General features: G+C 35.0%; 2 protein-coding genes across 3 annotated transcripts in view; one reads left to right on the plus strand and one right to left on the minus strand.

Annotated features, from left to right (window-relative positions):
- Positions 1–628: 628 nt before the first annotated feature.
- LOC108970155 (protein insensitive-like) lies at positions 629–1672 on the minus strand. 2 transcript variants are annotated; one of them, XM_018935356.1, is made up of 2 exons: positions 1499–1672; positions 629–1433 (listed from the first exon to the last, which is right to left on the minus strand). In XM_018935356.1, exons 1-2 carry the CDS (start codon positions 1522–1524, stop codon positions 851–853), a joined length of 609 nt encoding a protein of 202 aa, XP_018790901.1. In that variant the 5' UTR covers positions 1525–1672; the 3' UTR covers positions 629–850. The 2 variants fall into 2 exon arrangements, with proteins under 2 accessions (XP_018790901.1, XP_018790900.1); XM_018935355.1 differs by having other exon boundaries at positions 629–1439; positions 1499–1670.
- Positions 1673–12065: 10393 nt separating this feature from the next.
- Positions 12066–24495, plus strand: part of LOC108970156 — a 245029-nt gene continuing 232599 nt past the window's right edge. The window contains exon 1 of the mRNA XM_018935357.1: positions 12066–12331. The gene's annotated coding sequence lies outside the window, so the exon portion shown is untranslated. The remainder of the gene's footprint in view (positions 12332–24495) is intronic.

The raw sequence follows: 24495 nt of genomic DNA on the forward strand, positions 1-24495 counted from the left end.
TTATTTTTTACAAAATATATCCTTTTCTCACGAAATTGGAGGTAAACCCACCTTTTTACGGCCCAAACACATTTCAACCTTTTTCGTTGAAAATATTTATTTTTTATCTTGTTTGAACGGAAAAGCACCCTCATTTTCAATCGAAAAGTTTTCGTGAAAAAATTTCTATTTTGTTTTTTAAGTCGGTAGGCATTTTCTTTGTTGAGAGCAACGACATTTTTAAAAGATTCTTTTCTACCACTTCCCGACTTCAGACCGCACTTACCTTAATTTTTTGTATGATTTTTTTTTCAATAATTTTAGTCCTTATTTTATTTTCTGGGTTTCAAAAACTTTCGTCCTTTTTTGGCAACATTTAATTTTTTTCTACAAGTAGTTAAATAAAATGGTGTTAAGCCTTCTAAAAAATATTTTCTTAAATATTTTCAAGGTAACAACCATCAGATAATATTAAGTTAATTTTATAATTTTAATTGTCACTTGGCAACTCTACTTGAAAATATTTCCCATCGACATTTTTTCAAACTTCTTTAGTTTGATAAACATTGTATTATTAAATTTATACTTTACATTTAATATATTGTCAAATTCAGGAAATACACCTTCGAAATTAATGAAGCAACTGATATCAGATCAAACTTCTTTTAATTTTGCTTAATGTTCGGACTGTCCAGTGTTTTAAACTCATGAAATATTTTTCAAAATTGCAAAAAAGACAACACGCCGCTAGACAATAATATTTTACTTTGGGAAATGACTTGTCAAAAGAAACTTTGCAAACAAAACGAACAGGGAATAGGTGCCACACAAGGATTTTTTTATAAATGACATTACGTTAAGCAAAATTCAATTAAATTGACGGGTATAGTGCCAACCACTTAGAGCGGTACCCTGCCTCCGCCACGTTCATGCATTTTTTGATGATCGCGTTTCGCACTTCTCTTTCCTTGCATTGGAAGCGTTTCTTCACAAAAAATATAATATCTTTGATTTTCAATGGATCCAGTGGCAGTTTGGGTATACCGTTCGATTGTTGATGTCTCGCCAATAGTTTGCTCGGCACCGAGTGTGTTGCGAGAGTATCATAATCGAATAATATCGTCAAAAGTGATTGTGTGCAGACCTCCAACGAATCCCATAGAATAGTGTAGAATTCTAATTTCGATATAATGGTGCCATTTGGTCCAATATACATGAATGTTCGGACATCCTTTCGCCTCTGCTCATCTACTTCATTATATTGTGTACTTTTTTCAGATTTGCCCTCCTCCAGATTGATTTCGTTGTCGTCTTTCGGGTATAACAATAGCCGATGTCTATATGGAAGATCTTCTCTCACAGGACAGCCGGGTAGCAGGTCTTCTACGAAGATATGTGTCGGCACTTTAACACTGTTTTCTGCTTCAACGTAAAAATTGCAGTTGCAGATGCCTCTATTTCTAAGAAAATGATAAATGAGAGTGCTAAACCTATTTGCTTACTGAAAATTGAAATATACCTTGATGAATTAGACTGGTTAGACATTATTAGGTACTTTTTTATGACAGTGTTAAGCTAAATTTCTGAGTGCTTATGAATATGTGTTTGAGTTGACGTCCAATAATTTTGTTCATATTTTATGTCATTACAGTTTTTTTCACATTAACCTATTGAAACTACCTAACTGCACTTCCGCTCTGTCATCGAAAGAATTTCTCAGCGCTCTCTGAAGCTTAACTTAACGTTGCCACTTTGGTACGATTTTTTAAGTCTCACTCAGGTTTCCAAAGTCGGTACCCATCATAGCTTTAAAGCCACTAGAATACTCTTTCCTTTTGAAACCTTGAGCACCATGAATGTGCTCCCTTTTGCATCAATTAAGGCATGTAAAATGAAAACAGAATTTTACTGGAAGAAATAATCCAACATTTAATCTGACTCTTTATAAAATATGAACAAAAAATTTAGTGGCAACCCCTTATATAGATATATTATTGTGCTGAGTGAAAGCCAGGTCCTTATAGTCAAGTAGGGCACTCTCCTTTATTTATGGAGTAAGAATTCCCTTTTAAGCAGAGTAATAAATTTCCTATGATTTTGAGCATTTTTATAGCACCTGTAACTTCTTACTACTCATTTAACTATTTTATATTTAAAGCGTGATCCATTTCGAAGATCCGTGCTTATTTAAAGAATCTTTAAATGTAATGGTGAATGTTTACTATCATTCGAAGGAACAGTTCTTCGCATTTATTTTTTGAAGATTATTTCTTTCTCAGGTGGTCCAAACGTTGAGTTCAATTTTCGATGATCCGTTCGAACATTTCGACTGGTTCTGGCTAACCATACCCATGTTGTTGGGATTGTCTGACTCTAGACTTTAAATATCCCTACAGGAAAAGTCAAGAGGGTGTGATATCACACGATCTTGTTGGTGGCCAATCGGTTGACAAAAATCGTGAAATTGTTCTGTCGAAAAAACCATTGATTTATGCGATATGTGGGAAGGGGCGCCCTGTTTAAACAAAACGTTGTCGGGATCACGAACTTCAATTTCAGGCATCAAATAGTCGGTTATCATGGTGCGTTAACGGTCATTGACGGTTACGTTTTCCCCAGTATCGGTGACTCCACCGGCCCACTACCCCATCAAACCGTTGTCTTTTTCTGAATGAAGGGACACCTCTTGAATCTCTTCAGGTTGCTCTTCGTCCCAAAAGTGGTATTTTTGCTTGTTTTCATACCCATTGAGCCAGAAATTAGCCTCATCGCTGAGCAAAATATTACTTGAAAAAATCAAATTTTCTTGAAACTTTCCCAGAGCACATAGAGAGAAGCGATGTAGCTTGGCCACAGTTCTTGTGCAAGCTGCATTTTGTACAATTTCGGCTTACTACGGTTGCTATATTTTCTTCACTACTATTTCTCTTCTGTTGAAAATTATCCAGTAAGGAATGCTGAGTCTCAAAATGGGTTATAGTGTAATGGAAAGTACGCTCAGTAGGCCGATTATGTTGACCATAAGTTGAGCGAAGTGCGCGAAACACATTGATTACAGAACGTGAAATTTCGTGGTAAAGTTGAACGATTTGTAAACGTGTTCTGAACGAAAATAACAGGACAGCTTGACACGACTCAGGCGGGATCTGTCAGAAAAAGGCTATTGTAAAGAGCACATCTACTTGGATCACCCGTTACTATAGGTTCCTTTATTTGAGGATTAATCTAATATTAACAAGTAAGGTACGGCTAGGTTCGGGTGTGAGGACGAAGGTCAAAGACGGTGAAAATAACTGAAAGATTGATCGATATTTTCGGTAAAAAGTTCGGTACACATATTCGCTATATGGGTTTGTACCGATTTAGACAATTTTCAACACCTCAGGAGTACAAAGTTTGATCCGGATACAGTCACTCGTTCCTGATTTGTATATTGAAAAGTGAGAGAATCCGATGAAATTTAAAATTGAGTTACATGAGAAGTAGGCGTGGTTGTAGTCCGATTTAAATCATCATATAGGGGGAGGGCGGGCGTATAATCTGAATTGACGAGTTTTCATGAATGACTTGTGAATGCTCCTTGATAATGCGAATGACTTTTAATGGCTTTGGAGTCGATTTTTTCAGTTTCGAAAACAGATAAATGTCACAGGCTGTCAAATATGCGAAAACGATTGCTGATCGATGATTTTTGTTACGATTTTGGCGAAGGAGTTGATCATAATCATGCTGGAATGTGACGGCGCACTACCATGGTGAAAAATCTATTAATTTCCTGCCCACAGATTTGATCGTTTGCGACGAACCGCTTCACATATGTAGATGCCTCAAATCGGCAAAGTAGTATTTGTTATCGACTTTTTGACCTTGTGGAACGAAATTATGAACTATACTATGGCAATCAAAGAAATCGATTTTTGACTGAGTTTGACGTGTTTTTTTCGGTTTCGGCGCATGGAGTCCTTTTCGCTGTCATATTCATAAACTTAATTCTTATAATCAGTAATTCGGGTTTTGATAAACGTAGGGTTCTCAGCCACGATGTCAAACATCTCTTTTGCGACCTCTATTATTTTTTGCAAAAGTTTCACTTCTTTTATTCCGAGTCAAACATTGACATGCTTAATTCTCAAAATATTAATCAAACAGTGTTAAGTTGAAGCATTATGGATGTTGAGACACTCTGGTATCTCTCTGATCTCAACAAGACCGTTTTCTAAAAATGTTTCTTTAACTTTTTCGCTGCCAAACACCCACTATATAGATAAAATTTCACACGGACAATATTAAATGGAGCTTTGATGTGTTCGTATGCTAGTAAAATAGTGAAGTAAACTCCTAAGAAGACACTGAGGAACAATCCTTGTGTAGCTTGTGAGTGATTACCTTCTAATAGCCTATGGAGAGCTCATATAACGGTTTCTCTTGAGGATAAGAGAATCGCTGTATTTAACAGGAGGACATAAAAAATAGTATGCCAACCTTGGAAAGAATTTTTCATCCATACGGTTTACGAGTGTAGTTTAAATGGACCAATCCGGGTCAAATATGATCAGGTGGATACTGACTAAAAATGGCAAAAAAATGTTGAATAAAGTTTGTTTTTATTGTATTTTCTGAAGCTCTATTTTAATATTTATATTTTTGCTGTTTCTTAAAATAATTTAGAAGCTATATGACGTTTCATTTAAATCATTTTGCTTCATAAGTTCTCAGATGGTTGTAATATTCTCCCTTCCAAATTTGTTCACGACAACTGAGTATATTCCTTAATACGCAATATATTCATAAATATTAATTTCCATAAATAATATTAGCAGATTACATAATCATCTCTTATTACAAAAATTATTTTTAAGCAAATTACACACTGAATGAATGAAATTTGATTATTACACTCCGTTGCCATTATTGCAAAATTTTACAACAAAAATTTTATTCCTTAGAAATCCTCATAAAATGCCTCAAGCTGTTCAACATAGCAAATATAAAGTCCTACCAATAATTTATAAGTTTACCGGAGGTCTTGCAAATTCAAGTCTAAACGCACACATTTTCATTTCGAAATCAGATAAAAAGCAATAAATTGGCATTTAAATATTTCATAAATATTGCGCAATATATTGAAATTCAGTCAAAGAAAATTTAATGGAATTAAATTACGCTTGTAAGAAGGAAAGTGAGCACCTGTGAAATTGCACGTGACTAGGTGAGTGTGTGTGTGTGCGTGTGTTCGTATGCCGGAGAGTGATGACCGGCGGCTGCTAACGTGATGGCAAATGTGAAATTTATTGCATAGCAAATGCAAGCCGGTATTTAGTTGTAATTGATGTTAATGATAGCAAATTGGCAAATCGATATATTTAATTAATTAAGCAGCAGTAAAATGAAAGTGTGTGAAAACTTTTTTGATTTGGCATACAATTTGCGGTATTTTGAATTTTGAGAGATGTTGTTATGTAGCGAAAATAAAATGTATGTAATTGTGTTGTGTTCTAAAAATGTTCAAGATTTTATTAATGCAAATTAAAGAGTATCGTTTGAAAAGTATGAAGACTGCAAATTCAAAGCAACTCAGTCATTCTCATTTCTTCTTCTAGTTAGCTTCCAGAATACTGTGATCCTCTAGTTCTGACAGTTGTTGGGTGGTTTTTACTGGAAGTTTCGATTACCAAGCTTCCAAAATGTTGTCTCTGTCATCAGCACTGTCTATGAATGCCTGTTGGTTCGCAACTTCCAATAATTTGTTTTTGTTGATAGTGAAAAAACTAGCGCCATTGATAGCTCCCTAGAGTAAACTATATCAGAACAAACAAATATAACGATTAATTTATTTCTCATTAAGCTAAATATGTTTGAATACTGTTTGCGGACGCACTCACCCAACAACACATAACTCTGTTATGGTCTGTCCAAAAGTTGTCCCGGATTATTATCTTCAGCATACAATTGGGATTGAATTAGTCTCCAATACATATCTTTAGGATATAATTGTGTATTAATTAGTGGCAAAGGAACGTTTTATGGTATAGTTGGAGCCTAGTTATCTGGCTTTGTATGTTCAGTCCTTGTTTGTTAGCTTTAGAGTACAAATGAGTATAGTAAATTTCTTCATAGAACATGGTGAAACAAAGGGAACAGTTCGTTCCTTATAAAAAGATCAAAAGTGCCATTAGGCACGCATGCTCCTTCGCGACTAATCCCGGGCCTGCTCTTTTTCTACATAGTCTACAAAGCATACATATTTCTTATAAATCTGAATTTAAAATTCTACCTTAATAAGTTGACTTAAGGGTATATGGTTCTTCAGAATTAAAGTCCTCACATTTTATCTATATAAGGTCATAATCCTATTATTTCGCAGTCTTGATTGAGATTGAGTCGTGCAGTTTTTCTTCAATATTTCAATGTTTATTTTTAGAAACATATGCAAATGGTACTATGCAAAGTATTTTTCATCTAAAATATTTCCCCATCTTTCTAGTAATTTGTGGATTCCATTGCAAAAGAACTGCACCGGATTAGAGGGCAAAAAATATTCAGTCCAAAATTATAGAGAGAGCGTTCTGCATCGAGTTCTTAAATCAGCCTTGCAATAATAACGGCTTAGAAGAAGTTTAGTTAATATGAAAAAATATTTTCTCGTGTGTTAACGGTAATTCTGGTGGTTATTCGGGAGAGTTTCTCATTAATGGTTTCATCCAGTTTTAGACGCTCATAATACAGCGATCCATTCTGACCCCATCAAATACAGAGCATTATCTTGTCGTCATCCATAGTCGGCTTTGCCGTTGATTTGGAACTCAGCTGTTAAATAGTAAAACTCATCTCTTTTTCAAACTTACACCGTTACATTTCCATACAAAACAACCTCTTCATTTGCCTTTTTCCACATAAACATTTCATTACTTCCCCTCACAACTCTTCACGCAATTTCACGTCTCCTCCACGCATCTCCGCAGACTCTTCATTCACTTTGATTAATGATCACTTCTGCGAGTGAAGAGTACGATACCAACAACAATAAAAACAACCATTTAAGCCAAGTTAATTATCACAATTTGTCGGTCATGATTATTGTTCGCATTGTTTCTGCCTTTTCATCCTTTTTATTGCAATTACATTGTTGTGTTTGTTGCTATTTTCGTTGCGAGAAAACGTGAAATTCTGGCTGCGAACACTTAAGTGGCAATGTGAGGTGAGGAAATCGCAGTATAAATATAGTTATTAATAACTAAACGCCAGGGATGTAATCAATTTGTCTTTAATTGCCATGCAGCGCCGCAAGTTTGTGCCAGAAAGGCAAGTAAATATGAAAATACTGAAAGCATATTTAATATATAGCCATACTTAAGCGTACTGAGTAATTACTGAGCAGGTTGTTTTCCCACTGAAATCAAAGGGAGGGCATTCCAATACGAATCTGCGTATTGAGGATAAAATAGAACATACAACTCGGAAGTATTTGTGCAATAAAAAGTACACTAACTATAGATAACCTTACTGACAAGGCGCCGAAATTGAATTCATATCTTTCCTACTTAGGTCTAACCTACAAAAGTGACGTGTAAAAATTGCGGGGCTTTCGGTCAATTCGTTCATCATATTTTTCATTTTGATGGAGATAAAGTTTTATTATACTCACCTGATTTCGTTCTAAAAATATAAGATAATAATCGAGATGGATATATGTATATATAAAGGGTGATCGACATCGAGGTTCCCTACTTCAAACTAAATAAGTAATGTTTATTATCAAGAAAGAACATTCTTTGGCATTTATTTAGTCCATCTACCGATGATTCCACCGGGTGAAATGGCAGATCTTGAATCTCGTCAGGTTGCTCTTCGTCCCAAATGCGGCAATTTTGCTGGTTCACACACGAGCGGCTTCAGTTCTTACACTAGCTGTACGTTTTTAATTTACGATTTCGACGTAAAATGTGTCAATTCATTCAATACGTCAGTCCGAGTTGGTCCGAATCGACTCTCAACGCTCTTTGTGGATATTCTTAGGTACGGCTGCTATATTTCCGCCCTTTAAACTTTTAGCATTTCAGAGATTTTTTCCAAATATTTTTCAAGCGCAGACTTTTTCAAAAAATCGCTCTACAAAACTATAAATCCGACCCAACTATTGTCCAGTTGCACTCAAAGCGATCTCATCTTGCGAAATTAAATTTGTACTGGTTCAAGAGTGTATAGAATTACTAAATACCCTGCCAGTCCGTAACTGAGTTCACCTAGTCTGGATACAGGGACACAAAGGAGTACTGGAACGGCAGGTCTCCACACCATATACATACTGTTTTAAAAGGTTGAGAGGGTGAACAGGTACAGAACTTCCAGCTAACCGGCCAGAGAACTCTGTTTCATGGAGGTTACGGTCTCGCTTGGTTTAAAGAAATAATTAAACTTTCCCGAAACAAACTCCGGTGACATTTTACATTGGCTACTGCAGGCTATGTTGCCGGAAACTCCGGTACAACTGCTTGTAGTTTGAGTTTTGATTTGCATATCCTTGGATCAATAGATATATGTAGGGTGTACAAGGCTTCAATGGTGTATTGCAAGATCCTGGAATTTTGGGGCGTACTGCCTATGTGAACCCTTGTGAAAGAGGCAACAATAAAACTCAGGACGCAGTGCACATCTCAATTTAATTCCATCATATTCCTTCCGATTGACTTTAGAATGGAGTTTTCTCAAAATCTTCTTCTTCATAGACGTAGACACCCAGTCCTTCTTCCATTTTGCTGTTTGGAGATTCCAAGTGTAGCCAGGTCTTTCTCCACCTGATCGAAGTGGACGTCTTCCTTCTCCTCTGCTTCCTCCGGCGGGTACTGCGCCGAATGCTCTCAGAGCTTGAGTGTTTTTATCCATTCTGACGCCATGAGTTAGCCACGACCTTCTTAGAATATCATAAATCTGTGCTAGGTAATATCAAAAATAATTGAAATCTTCCTTCATAAATCGAATAAAATGATCTTCACTCTCGGTTCATACCGTATACCGCAACCAATATGTCAATTCAACTGACAAAATTTCAGAAAATTTTTGTATACAAAAAGCTCTAAAACACCCCTTAAATGGCTTTCCAATACCGAATAAAAAGATTTCAGATCACACGTGTTTTTCAAATCGGTCTCAGAAATGTGAACAACCTACGTTTTCGTCCACTTCTGTAAACAAATCACACTGCCCTATTGCAAATATTCGCAACGCAACATGTTGCTGCAACATATAACTGTATGTTGCGAAAACAGAAACTGTTATACGATCTAAGAAATGTTTGCGAAAACTCGTCTCAAAAAGGTGGAGCAGAAATAAACAAACATTTCGCTTGCTGTTTAAAGGAGAGCGGAGAATATATGCTGTGTGAGAGCGCATACTGAAGGCGCAAACATATGGCGCAGCACAACTACAACTGCATTTACACCTTTATGAGCGCATTCAATATCTTAATAATTACGCATTGTATACGGCTTTGTTTTGCGTTTAAGAAGGGATGCAGAGGCAAAACAAAGCATATGCCAAAATAAAGGAAATGACAAAACTGCTTGCAAATAAATAAAGCACAGAGAGAGAGTAAGAGAGACATTGTGTTTGAGTGTGAGGTAAACGCAAAAAGATACAAATATAATAAATGCGTACCGCAACAAAGTTGAGTGGATGCTAAGAGCAAAGTATCTACGGTGAGTAATAAATTTAACAAAGTCACACACACACACACAAACGCTTAATAAATATAAAGTCAACTACAAATAACACAAAGTGTGCTGTATGTGCTAAAAGAAAAATCCATGAATCAACAAACCGCCGAGCGCACTTATTCATACGCTTTCGTTATATAGTATGGGCACGAGCAAACCGAACGGGCGAGTAAGTGAGTGAGTGAGCGCAGCTCCGAAGGCCGTTGCTGGGTAGTCAACAGTGTGTGTTTAATGGGGAGTGGTGGGAGTGCAGCAAAGTGGGCAGCAGCAGCAGCAGCAGCCACAGCAACACCAAAGCAAGTAACAGCAGCGGCGCAGCGGTCGCAGCGTTCGCTGTACAACAACATGGAACGTTGAAATTCATCGCTGGCCGTGCGATTACTGCTGGCTCGAAAATATTCAGTCGAAAAGTTACTCTTTTAGTGTGCGGCTGCTCCGTAAGTAAATCGTGAGACTACGCAGTTAAAACGCGTCTCAAGTGTAATATTGAACGGTACGGTTATTCTTCCTATTCTAGTGCAAAATCGCTTGAGATGGTTTGATGAAAAGTGATTTTGTTTTAGCCAACAGCAGCTGATTTGTGTGGCAGCTAGATTTTGCAAAAGTGTTGCAGGAAAAAAATAAATCTCAACAAAAATTTGCCAATAACAACAGCAACACGAAACCCGAGTGCAAAGTAATGAAAAGTCGATGTCGTTTGATACGTGCCAAGTAGCAACAACAACAACAGCAATGGCGCATATGTGAAGTGAACGAATGCGTGTGTACGCGAAGTGCTGTGGTGAAGAGCGCGAATCACCAACGAAATACACTACTCTGGCTGTGTTGCTGAGAGAGCGTGCTGCGCGCGATTACTTCAATTCGTTTAAATAGGCGATTGTATACGTTACGATACATTGTATATTGGCGAGTGTGTAGATTTCGCTTGTGCTTAAGTTAAAAGCAACAAAATACATACATATTTGTTATTAAAAGTTATTCGCAAGGCAGTGTGAATTCCAAGTTGGAAATTGCTTTACAATAGAGAACGCACATAAGCAAGTGTGTGTGTGTGCATTTCGTGAGCGGTGAAAACGAAAATAATTGCAGTGATGAAAGTAAATAAGCATTAACCACAATTTATTTGCGGTCAAACGCCCGACAGCGCCAACGAATGTTCGCAAAATTCGTTGACGAAACGTGTGCTTCTTCTTCTTTGCGGCAGCAGCAGCAACTGCGCTGGTGTGCGTGTGTGCGGCATACAGGTGCAGGTGTGCGCGCGTATTTCCCAGTTATACATCACTACACACGTATATACATATCTATATAATATATGTGGCTACAGTACGACGCCTGCCTGTGTTCGTGTTCGCATAGAAGTTGCCAGCGCAAAGTGGCAAATCGGGCAAATAACCAGCGAAACAAGCAACCAGTCAGCCAACTCACGGCTGTAACCAACCAACCAACCAACCAACCCATACTCGTATCAAAATCGCATTGCCCAATTTTTGTATTGCTTCATCGGCGCGGCGTATAGAAGCTGAAATCGAGTTGAAAACCTATTGCTTGACGTGTTCGCATTTTGAAAGTATCTCATAGATACCATTTGTTTGTTGCTCGTCCGTCGTTTTTGTTTTTTTTCTGCCGTTTTTGCGCAACCTCAAGTCAACAGTGTTTTGAATTTGTTGTTGTCGGTTTTATCGACAAAACGGCCGACAACTTGAAGTGGCAATAGAGCTCGAAAATACAAAAATTGAAAAAAAAAACGAAATAAATAAAATATAGAAAGTGAGGTGAATGTGACGCGAAACAAGTCGGTACGAAGATAATGTGTGTGTGCAAAGAAAGTGCCAAACAAAACAAAAGCATTAATAAAAGTCAGTTGAAAATCCAATAAAAAAGTCGCGTGCTCAGCAAATGAGAGGTGAAAATCATTACAAAGTGCAGAGAGAAAGCGTTTTTTGCAACACCCAAGAAGCGGCGATCAAAGCAGATAGCGTGAATATTAAAAGAAAAACAACAAACGTGCACTACAAAGCGAACGTTAGCAACAGTGGCAGTGGTAGATGTGTAATATACATACATAATAAAAATATGTATGTATGGATATGCGCAGCAACACAAATTTGCAGCATAATAAAATATGCAATAAAATTTGAAGGCCAATAAAAGCATCAAAAGCTGATTAAGTATTCAAATAATCAAAACAAACAGCATAATTAAATTGGAATTACAACAAATATTTAATATTAAACAGTGAAATTAATCATAAAAGTTATATGCAAGTGAAAATTTTTAATAAAACTAAATAGAAATATTAAAATAAAAGAACCAAAAAGGTATATATTTATAAAAAAAAAAAATGTTTTGGTCAATTTTGAAAATATACTAGCACACAGTGAATGCAAAATACACAAATTAAAGTGTTTGCCATATATAAATATATTTCGAATTATACTTCAAGTGTGAAAATGTGAAACAAAAAGTTTAAAAAGTAAGCAAAACAGTGAAAGTTTAAACAAAGTTGTTGTTTTAATATTAATTAATAAAAACGTGTTATGAAGTAGAAAAAACCGCAAAGCTATTGGAGAACAATACGTGTTTCAAAAGGAAAATATTCGAGAGAAAGCAACGTGGGATGAATATGTTTAATTTATAAGGTACGGTTCAGTTTTAATAACAAATTGATAGGGAGGAAAACGACAGCACAATAGCAAAAATATATATGCAAATTAAAAAACGTTGATTTCAGCTTTAACAACAATTATAAAAAAATCTATAAAAGAACTTAATCTATAAAAGATGTTAATCGGTCAGTTTGTAATACAGCTAAATCTGTAGTGTTCCGGTTAAAATTACGATTCTTTTGGCGCCACGATTTGACGGTTTGGAAGCAATGGTAGCAGAAAAAATTAAATTAAACTACTATTACACATTTTTGAACTTAAAAATACAAATATCAAAAAAACTTTAAGTCTTTTGTATGTGTATACATTTTTTTTTGATCCTGATGATACCCTCCATCCGTCAATACCCATTGATCACGGCGCCATAAGAATTGTAATCGTTGCGTGGTTGATCTGAACAATTTGGATATTAATTTATGCCAAATTTTGAGAAACTGGATTTTGTTGAACGATCATACGGCAACTATTTGACAAAGTTATTGGATCTGAACAATTTGTTCGGAGTTTGCGTCGTTGCCAAATTTCGTGAATAGAGCCTGTCATATAAGAAAATTTTCTATACAAGAATTTGTGCAAAATTTCAGATCGAGATTTCAAAAACAGAGGTAAAACCAGAATGTTGTCATCAAAACGAATTCACCGAAAAAAAAAATAATAAGTTTGTTAACATTTTTAGGTTACGAATTCTCCACAATTCTACTTTATTTAACAACATTCTTATTTATTCTTGCGGAGTTATATGAATTGTTCAACATTTTGTGCTTTTAGATTTCGCAAACGATTTCAAAAGATGAATATATATACATACACGTATACATACACGTATACATACACGTATATATATATAACATCTCCTAACTCATTTTGCTTCATTTTATTTCCAACTTCGCACTTAGCAAACTGCTTTTTTGATTATTTCTATTTTTTTCATCATGCACATGTGCCCGCTTCTTAACTTTTTATAATGACGTTAACAATTCGTTCTCTCTGCCAGCTGCTGCTAAAGCTTGTGTTAAGTTTTAGCAATTTTTTTTAAGTCTTCTGTTGCTTTTTACTTAATTCTTTACGTGGTTTTTGTTAAAAATTTTCGTCTCGTTCGCAATATGTTTTGTTGCTTACGAATATGAGCGAAAGAGTACAAGTAAAACCGTTTTCGGAGCGCAGTATATTTCCAAATTCGACGATATACCGTGCCTCCACACCTCACCTAAGGGCGGATTTTGTGCCAAACATAGTACGTTTTTCATTTTAAACTCATATATACTAAGTAAGTAGATATCTTTGCCACCTTTCGCTGCTTTGTCCGAAATCTTTGTAGACGCCCCGCCAATTTGTGTTAACTTAAAAACCGCTGAGTATGGTACTGCCGCTCGATATTTGGTGTGTATTTCGCCAAAACTGGTTGTTGATTATTTTTCGAATTGTTTCTAGTAAATTTGTTCGTTTGATGGTGAATTTTTCGGTTGCTATTTCGCGTTCTTTCGTTTATTTTTTGTTTAGTTTATATCTCGTTTGGAAATATGTAGATTTATCGCGGTTTTAGCATTAGTTTCTGGAAATTTTAAGTAAATTGTGGTAATTAAGTGAATTTATAAGTACTGCTTTAAATAAATCTAGTATTTTCTGTGAATTGGTAAAATTCCAGTCTGGCTATGGCTTTAGTCTCAATGCTCGTGATACAATTAGTAAATCTATAAAGCTGTGGTCAGTGGATAAGACCATATCTGGTTAATTTCTAAGTGAGTCATTTAATTATCTACACTTTGTCACGTTTTTCTACTTAGAAGTTAAGTCTAAATTAAGGAGGCAAATGTACCGTTTTATGATTGAACACTGTTCTTATCGTTTTTACTTGAGGTCAATTATAGGCTTAATGCGCTCCACGTGCCTTGCTGTTTTGTTTCCATTATAATGAGACATTTGTCAGATGGAGAGTTCATTGATTGATAAAAGATTATCTATAGTGAAAGTTTTCTACTTTTTTCAAAAGGTATTATTGTAATTTAAAAAATATACGTGTTTTTCCGAATTTTATGAGTTATAGTTTTGGGGTCAAATCCCAACCGATCCAACAGCTTGAATAATTGTACAAAAACGGTTATAGTTTTGGGGTCAAATCCCAACCGATCCAATAGGTTGAATAGTTGTTCAAAAATAGTTTCTAAAAGTAGTGATTTTTCAATTATAGCATATTTCTAATACGACAAACTTTGCCTGTCTTTTGTTGGGGGTTTCAGAATTGCAAGATTATCCATTTGTTATATAACAGTACATCTAGATAAGAGAAGATCGATCAGAATTTGATAAATGTGACTGATACTTAAAGAGATATATGGCATGATATGATATACATACTTCTAAAGAACTTTGAAAAATATAATATATATAATATTATATATATATATATAAAAGAAGTAAAGGAATACCATAATCAGACCACATATTACAATCCAAAAAATCTTTTAACTAATTTCGGTTTTTGATGCTTGGTTAAATTATAAAAATCACACTTTCTCCTTCTCTCTTGCACTTTTCACATTAAGGGTAAATATTCATTTCAAACTGATGCAGAGTGAGTTTAGTAATTAACGCCTCTTCTTGATCTGTATTAAATTAGCATAGTATAGAATTGTGTTAACTGAAGCTCTTTGAAGTCATCATTAGTAAACACGTCTCTACCAAATCTTGGAAAATAAAAAATTGTTGAAGTGTAAATAAATAAATTCTATTAAATATTTCCACAAAATGTTAACAATTCCACGCAAATCACATTAACCAGACAGTCAATTCACACAGCAACGTTTTAGCTGTTGCGAGCGTCATACGCAGTTGAATTTTTTGCGTGTGTTCCATTTCCGATTATTTCCTCGTAAATTGAAATAATAAATAAGCATTCGTGAAAAATCCAAATTTAAACACTTAAGCTTGTTTATTATTAAGTGTAAATACCTGAACACTTTAACGGCAATGCAAACGTTAACGGAATTGTTATTTACATTTATAATGTATAAGAATTTGCCGCGCAAATATGGAAATCTATGGTGGGTATCTTGTACGAATAAATCTTGCTAAGGATGAGAAATTGTTTTGCTGTCAGCGTTCAGTCAACCTAAACGTTCGTTTCACGCAAAAATTATTTAATTGCACGTGATCACTTTGTGTGCTTAAAACACATATATTTAACATATGACTCTCCCTTTTGGCTAAGCTATAGAGATAACTGGCCATATACATATGTATATTTGTGTTAACTTGTTTTTATCAGATACTCTGTTGAACAGGTATATTTTACTCAGGTTTCATAAAAAAAATTCTATATTTTCTGTCGCCAAAATTATAACACGTGATCACACGGCTAAAATCTACTTAGATTAACTCACTTAACTATTCAATTTTGTAAGATTTTGGTTCAAATAAGTGAAGTCACTTTATAACTCCCTGAATTTATGTTAGGTTAAGCTGCACTGGCTGACTGCCACGCCATACATAGACCCACAGGTGTTTTGTTATGCTCAATGCACACGTTTGGTGAAGTTTAGCAGATACTTGATACCTAATTTTGTTACTTCATCCAATTCCTTGAACTAGGAAGCTCCTAGTTATCTAGGTAAGACCAGGCATTGCAGAGGAGGTATTCTAGCGTCTCTCTCGTGCCTACTTTTTACATGTGTCATCGTTAACAATACTCACATGTCTCTCATATGTTAACACTAGGCTAACAACCGTCCTACAGTCTTTTCGATACCGTGTGGCTAAGCTTACCGATCCTGCACGCCCGTAAGGCATTGCGTCTCAACCTGATCTGTTTGTCTAGGCTTTCGGAAACTTCGTTGTGTATCGTTTTTAACAATTTGAGTATTTCTTGAACTGGTTCGGTAGTCAATTCTACACGAAAATCGCTGTGCAACCCTATTTAAGGGAAAACTAAACATTTTTGCGGCTTCTGTTACTAATTTATAACATCATTGGTTTTCTGGATTAAAGCTTATCATACATATGATAACCTGTATGACAGGTTACAGAAAGATGTCATGATAAGTCGAAAGTAACGAGTAATAAAAAAAATATCTTATGTAATTTTAATAAGCAGCTGGCAGAATAAAAGTTTCTCAATCAAATATTATAAGCCTTAAGAGAGAGGAAGTGACCTACAATGTAAGAAAATTTTAACATTTAATTGTTGCTTCCAGCTTAGGCATTATTAACCTCTAGCAGTTACATGAGCAGAAAATGCAAATGTCATACTTTGTAATTAATGCTGACTAAATGCCAAAGCACCATAATTGCAGTGTCATGGTAGACTTCTTCGTTCCAAACCTCCGCCTCCGCACATCAATGTCATTATAATATAAATACACATACTTATACAAATGTATATGTATATGGCTGTGCCTCATTGGGAAGTGAAATTTGTAACATTCGCGATATTTATCTGCGGTTTCATGGACGTCGATTTCACCCACAACAGTCGTTTATATTATAAGTTCATGTTTGTAAGTCTGTAGCTGAGCGCACTGTCTGGCTGTCGTTAGTGTCACTTAAATTTACTTTGTTTATATTCTCTTGCTGGCGCCTGCGCTTAATCGCCTACCCACCAGTTATACGCGTGCTCTGCCGTACATGCTCTTCCTCTCTCTCTCTCTGGCACTGCCTCTCGTGCTCATTTGCAACTGTCAATGAACAACTGTCAGTCTCAGTGCAATGACAGCTTTGAGTGCTTGCACGCAGTGAATGTTTGTTAGCACTAAACTGCAACACAAACAACCCTATTATCAGCTGGTTACCTTTGCCTTTTGCGCTCGCTAGCAGCGAGTTACAAAGTATTATATATGGTATGTAACCCCTGCCGCCTTGAGTTCGATCTTCTCCGTGGGTATACATATACATGTGTACATCAACTGGAGGTGTGTAGCTTTGAGCATTCCTGTCTGCTATGTGACCACGGTCTTATGTTTACCCCTTTCGAGAGACCTCTGTCTCTGCCCTTTTCAAGCGTTCATTGCTCGGTTGTTTTACACATTTATTTGCGATTTTCGTTGAACTCGCTTGGTAACGCGGTATGAGGTATGTGCGGCGATGTTGCAGCCCAGAACAGCTGTCTTCGCTCGCAGCTTGTTTCATTGTAACTGATTGCTGTGGCACATGCCGCTTTTCTTGTTTTTTTTCGTTTTAGTGCAAATTTTTGCTACCGAATGCATTTATTGCCCGTGGGTGTTTGTGTGTGCCTCTTTGTTATTCTTTTCTTAAAAATCAATAATTTGTCTGCATATTAATGAGTGTTTATATTTCATAATTGCCCCTTATCGAATTAAAATCTGCATTTAAGATTGTGGAATTTTTTTGTTTTGATTTCTAAAATTTGCATTGCTTTGTCATAAAATTTAAAATTTTTCAATTTTACTTTGTCATCGTCGCATTTGCATTCATAATTAACATAACAATAGATATGTATATGTATATCGTCACCTTAAATGCAAAACTACGTATCATAAAAAATCTAGAAAATGGTAGTCAGATATAATGACCACTTTATAGCCATTTTTTAACCAAAACTCATATTTTGTTTCAATATGAGTGGTTTCAATTTCTTTCGCCTGTAAACTTATGAAAAGTGATGTTACGGTATTTTACATTTTAGGTGACGATATATGTACATATGTATATTTGTATATACAAGCAATATCTGAATCTATAGTATGTATGCTTGTTGTTGCCTATCTGCGTCTGATTTCTGTTTTATTCACCCGTTGACATTGAAATCATTGTCGATATCAGTGGGATCGCTGTAGTTGTTATTGTTCTGTTTGTTTTGGTTGTCATTACCGCCGTCATATGGCTCGGTTGTTACTACTGGCTTTATTTTATTAAATTTTTTTTTGTTGTTTTTGCTTGTCGTTGTATACGAATTCATACTGCATATCATTTAAGTCGCCAAAGTGGATTCTTCTTTTTTCAAGTACGTAAGCGCTCACAAAAAGTGTGTGTGCACGTGTACATACATATGGCTGTGTAGTATTTGTTGTAATGAAAAAGAAATTAAAAATTAACTTTTTTGTTTATGCATTTGAATGTGCTGTTAATCTTAAAAACGAAAATGATAAAACAAATGTGCTCAGTATTTTTTTTCCTCGCGCCTTAATAAGTTTTATTGCTTGGCTTGAGCAATCGAAATTTTAATTACATCGTAAACAAAAATTAACGCCATGATGCTTTAAAAAACTGGAAATAAGTTCATTTGTACTCAAAATTTTTGTAAAGTATTAGAGACAGAGCTATAATAATTGGAAAATATTATTCTGGGGCCAATGGTTTGTCGAAAAGCGGAGTTCAAGTGCAAGGCGCTCAAACCGGAACCAAACAAGATCGTTGGACTTAACTGTGCTTAAACGCAAACAATTCTTTTAGATTTAAGGCATGGAGAACACTGAAGAACTTTCTTACAAATTGATTGAAATCTGTGTAATCAAAGAGCTAGGGATTTATCGTTTAGATCATTTAGTCAGTCCAATAGGTCAATTGAAAGGATAAGGTCTTGACACATAGATGGCGCTTGTGAACCTAAATCCATGAGTTTTAGTTAGTTCTAACCTTTCAAAGGCGCTTGTATAAACTTGACAGCTGTCGGATCATTAGTTAGTGAATTATATCATTTTGAGTGAAACAAGTTTTGCTAGTTCACAAAACGTGGATGAAAAGGAATTTCATGTGTTTAAAAAATATTGCTTTTTGAAAGGAAAAAATACAGTTGAAGCAAAAACATAGCTTGATTACGACATTTTGAACATAACTTCAGGGCGATAAACCATCAATGGTATGCTAAGTTTAGACGTGGTGGAATGAGCACTGAAGACGGTAACGAAAACATCGAAAGCATCAAAAAGTTCACAAAACAATTTTGAATGACGGTAAAGTGTAGTTGTTTGCGATAGCAGACACTCTCAAGTTATTAACTGACTGTTTAAACCATATCATTCACGTATATTTGGGTATTAGAAAACTCTGTGCAAAGTGGGTGCTCCGCGTGCTCACTTTTGACCAAAAAGAAAAACGACTTGATAATTCGAAGCAGTGGTTACAGTTGTTCACACGTAATAAACCGAGTTTTTGCATCGATATGTGACAATGGATGAAACATGGCTACGCATTTCACTTCGAAATCCAACTGGCAGTCACTCGGGTGGTCTGCACACGAAACAGTCGGCTGGCAAGGTTATGGCGTCTGTATTTAGGGATGCGCATGGATTAATTTTTATTAACTACCTTGAAATACGAAGGACTATCTACAGCGACTATTACATAGCATTATTAGACGGTTTGAAGGACGAAATCGCCGAAAAATGAAACTAGCTTCTCAAGAGTAGGCACCTCTTTCATAACCCCTTTTATAATATCGAAGTCTTTTTCAGCAACTTTTTTAATTCTCCGTTTCTCCGTATTTTTTAAATTATACACAGTTTTTCGATTTATCTTTGAATTAGATTGCATTTTTGTTGCTGCAATAAAATGTCACACAACTTCACATTCGCCGTCATGTCACCATTTCACAATAGCCGCACGTAATTACTTTCTAAGAATATTCAGTCAGCTAATATAATATCTTTATGATTGCTTGAATTTCGTCACATGATATGCATTATCTGACACTGTCAGCAAAACTTTATAATGTAAATACTTAATTTTACATTAGTGTTGTGATGCCTTTTGTGGCAAAAGGCACGTAGTCTTCTTTGAACACAAGTGTATTTAGACACATACATATATTTGAACAATTTTAGTCTATCATGCGAACACATATCGAATAGGCGTGGAAAATCGTGACAAATTTTTTTACCATATAAAAAAATCCGCTTACTTCCACATGCTAATGTCCAAATGTAGAATGCTTAAAAGCGTTTGTACTCAAGACTCGATTGATGTGTGGCTTATTACGTATGTTTGTATACAAGCTGGCGTGATTGTTGTGTGTGTATTTATAATCTTTCGCTCACTTTAAATTAGGCCACTGAACAGTGTTAGCAAGCTTTTATTCGCATAAACACTCAAACCTATGTCCGATTGCGAATATATACTTACCATATATGTAATATATACAAACATACACATACATTTGTCTACTTCGCTTTTGTTAAGTAGTTGAAGGTCATCAGAAGCACTTATGCAACGGCTGTGAGCGTCTAGCCTACATATATTTACATATGTACACAGCCACATACACTCCAATTATAAGAAGAACGAACATATTGTATTTCGCTGTGACTATCAAAATTCAAATTGAATCAAATCAAACAACAATGCACTCAATTTACACATACATACATACATACATACATACATGTTCATTCATATAACACATTGTATATGGTGCTTGCTTTTAGAATTGACCATATGCTTTGCGAATATAGAATTCAGTTCAGTAAGTTTTGTTTTGACCGCTATTGTTGTGCATACATACATACTTACGTATATATTTACTCATGTAGGCATGTCTGGCACTTTGTTTGCTGACATGATTTCGTTTTATTTGCACTTGGAGTGCTCATTCTTACATTATTATTATAAACTTACTCATTGTCTACCTGATTTAGCTGTTGAGAAGTCTGTTAGTCTGGATTAAGTGTGACCCGTGTAAAATTAAAAAGGTAAATTTTATGTTTTATATTTAAAAAGCTTATATCTTCACAAAAAAAAAAAAAAAAAAAAAAACTACTCTAAAATCGATATCTCAAATAGTTTTTGAGTTACAACCTTTCAAAATGTAGCCGCTCAGCAATCAGCTTCATCAGTTTATTTTCAAACAAATTTCCTCCAATTTTTTCTGAAATAATTTTTTAAATTTGTTTGAGTACTTGAAAAAGGGAAACCGTAAACCACAAAAACTATAATATCCTTAGGAAATAGAATAGTGCTAACTTTAGACGTAGTCAAATTAGCACCAAAGACGGCGAACGCAATGTATGCCCAAAGGAGGCATAAAAAACATCAAAAAAGTTCACCAAATAATTTCGGTTGACCGTAAAAGGAAGCTGTTTAAGATATCAGGCACTCTAAAGTCATGGGTGCCGCACGAGGTTACTTCTGACCAAAAAAAAAAAAAAACGACGAGTTGATGATTCGGAGCAGTGTTAGGAGATGCTCAAGTGTTATAAACCCGAGTATTTATGTCGATTTTTGACGAATCCGTTTCAAAGCGTAGTAGATCGCAACAGATGGCTGGCAAGGTTATGGTGTACGCATTTTCGGATGCGCGCAGAATAATTTTTATTGACAAGAAAGGACAATCTGCAGCAACTATCACATAGCGTTATTGGACTGTTTGGAGGACAAAATCGCCGAAAAACTTCCGCATTTGAAAAAAAAATAAAGTGGTATTTAACGCACCAGTCAGTGTAATCGACAGCAAAAATTCCATGAAATGGCCCATATATGCACTCCAGCGACCATTTTCTGTTCTCAGATCTCAAACTAATGCCAGTAAGAAGAAAATTTCGTCGAATGACAAAGTGATCGCCGAAACTGAGACCCATTTTGAAGGAAAGAAATAATCGAACCAAAAAAACAAAAAGGTATCGAAAATTTGGCGGATCGCTATTATAAGTCTATCACTTTTGAAGGGAACTATGTTGAAAGTAAGCCTTGGACTTTTCAGTTAACCTCTTTTCTTCTACTAGATAATTGCTTTCCGGTCATAAACGTAATCACCGCAGCTATGGGGGATCTTTTTTTTTAACAGTGGAGATCCAAATTCCGTGTTCCTTGAATTATTTAATACCTTGCATGGGTTTACAGGTTAAAAAAATCTAATTATTATTGGCTTATTAAATTCTACAACACCTTTACAATATTCTTCTAAGTAATTAAGTTGATTCTAGTAAAAGTTTCGGAGATACAGCCTTGAGAACTTGTACACTCGATGCCAGCTAAGCTAAGTGCGCCGCCTTTAAACACGTTTCGAATCGGTGGCAAAATATCTCGAGCACTACACAACCGATTTTCATGCAATTTTAAACATGTCTTTGAGATAAAATTCTGAAACACTTCGACTGGGACGAATGATTTTTTTTTGTAACAATAAAAGATTCTTAAAAAATGTTTCATTTTCTATATGAGCAAAAAATTGTTGAAAAAAGTGTAACCCCTTAAAGAAAACATTTTTCCCGACTCCAGCTATTTCTGCATGAAAAATATTGCTCAGTTTATTTTCATTTGAAGGCAAACTTAATATTTTAATATTTATTTAATGTCATCAAATAGCTTTGGTTATTAACAGCTCAATTTTTTATATTCGAAATAATTTTTTGTCCATAATATGGACAATAAATCAAATGAATTAAATATCCGCAATATTATCATTAAACTAATAAGCTTGTTACTTTAAAATAGTCACTAGTCGCTTGTTTTTTTATTAATCGCATTAAATCCATTTATTTCCTGTTAATTAGTATATTCATTTTTTGTGCTTTTATTTGAATTGTGCTTTCTTTTTCATAAGCTTTTTATCAACAACTTTAATTATATCAGTCAGGCTTTATTGATTTATGTAAATGAGTTACACTCACATCGTGCATCGTTTGTAAAAAACTAAATTTATGCATAAATATAATTTTTTCTTAATTTAAGGTAGCTGAGTGACTGCTGAACATTTTGATGGTGTTTACAATGTGAGCGATATCACGAATGATAGATTGCCATCAATTTGTATTAATATATTCTTTTATACATTTTTTATTGACAAAAGTATTTTTTTTTTTGTTAATTGTTGTTTTTTTTATTATTTTATGTACATTTATTTAAATTAGATTTATTTAGCTGATTGGAAAAAAAATTAATGCGATATGACATTAAAATTTTTGGTTAAATATTTAGTAAATATTTACAGTGTGCGTCAATATTTAAACTGTTATGTGGATATTTAGGTAATTTAAATAGTATTTGAAAATGTAATTTCTGTAAAATTTTATGTAAGTCGCTTTACACCGAAAAAGTTAATTTTTGGTCGCGCAAAACCACCATTGACGCATATTTTTTTTCAAATGAAATCAAATAATGTAACATCGACAGTTAACAGCTTGAATACATAATATCTCGATTTATCATGAATAAAACTCTTCAGCTTCTGCATTAAAAGTTCTTAGCCATTCGATATCTATGACAGAAGAGGTGATATTGAGTGTCCACACAGATCTTCGATTTGACTACTCCTTTTGTGTTTTTTGTTTTTGTTTTTTTTTACAAAAAAGTCTACTTCAGAAATCCTTGGCGATTTCTTGAGAGAAAGAACTGGAGTGTGTCAAAATGCGATTGGCATGAATAATTCTAGTTCATTAGCGCAGATCTCTCGGCATAAAGGCATTAGTGGTAATGATCTTGCCGATGTTCTACTGAAAAAAGTTTAGGTTCTTCGCTGTGGACCCCACAATACTGTTTAATTACCCCACATTCACAAGAATTAAGGGTCAAGGTGTCGAGACATCGAAACTGGTGAAATAACATGTCACTTTCATTAACCTTTACTAGGGATCTTTGATTCAACTGGACTAAATGAAGTGTATAGATCACAGTGCATTCCTAAACTGTAATCTATTTTTTCACTGTTGTTTAATATTTTTATACCGACTCAACTGATGGCGCACCTTTTTTGAAAATTTGAATTTCAAGCTTCAGAAAAGCCATCCAAGTAAAGCTTCCCATAAATAGAATTCCAAACAAACGGCAACTAAGTGCTAATATTGGTCAAAATACACAAGTCCCATTTGTATGCTCTCAATTTAGGAAAATATGTATGCACATGTATATGTGTATATAGTATCAGCATTACATTGTTCCACATAACTTTCCAGAGCCCGTATATACCGTATGAAAATATTTCCAACTCTATAAATATCTCGATTTTCATACGTAAATATTTACTCCTTATATAATGTGATGAAAGCTGTTGTCTACGACTCGCCGAGCATTACTCTCTAGAGAATCGAACAAACTATACCAGATGTTCAAACGAACGAGCAGTACTTGTGGTGCAACCCTGCGCTAAAATGTCTTCTGACGCATGCGCAAGTGTTATGATTCATTCTTTTGGAGAAATTCTTTTTTCGTTTAAAAAAATGTTGCTGTTTATTTTATTTTCTATTATTTTCTAT

Source organism: Bactrocera latifrons, unplaced genomic scaffold, assembly GCF_001853355.1.
Source record: "Bactrocera latifrons isolate USDA-ARS-PBARC rearing strain unplaced genomic scaffold, ASM185335v1 scaffold_287, whole genome shotgun sequence".
Taxonomy (NCBI): domain Eukaryota; kingdom Metazoa; phylum Arthropoda; class Insecta; order Diptera; family Tephritidae; genus Bactrocera; species Bactrocera latifrons.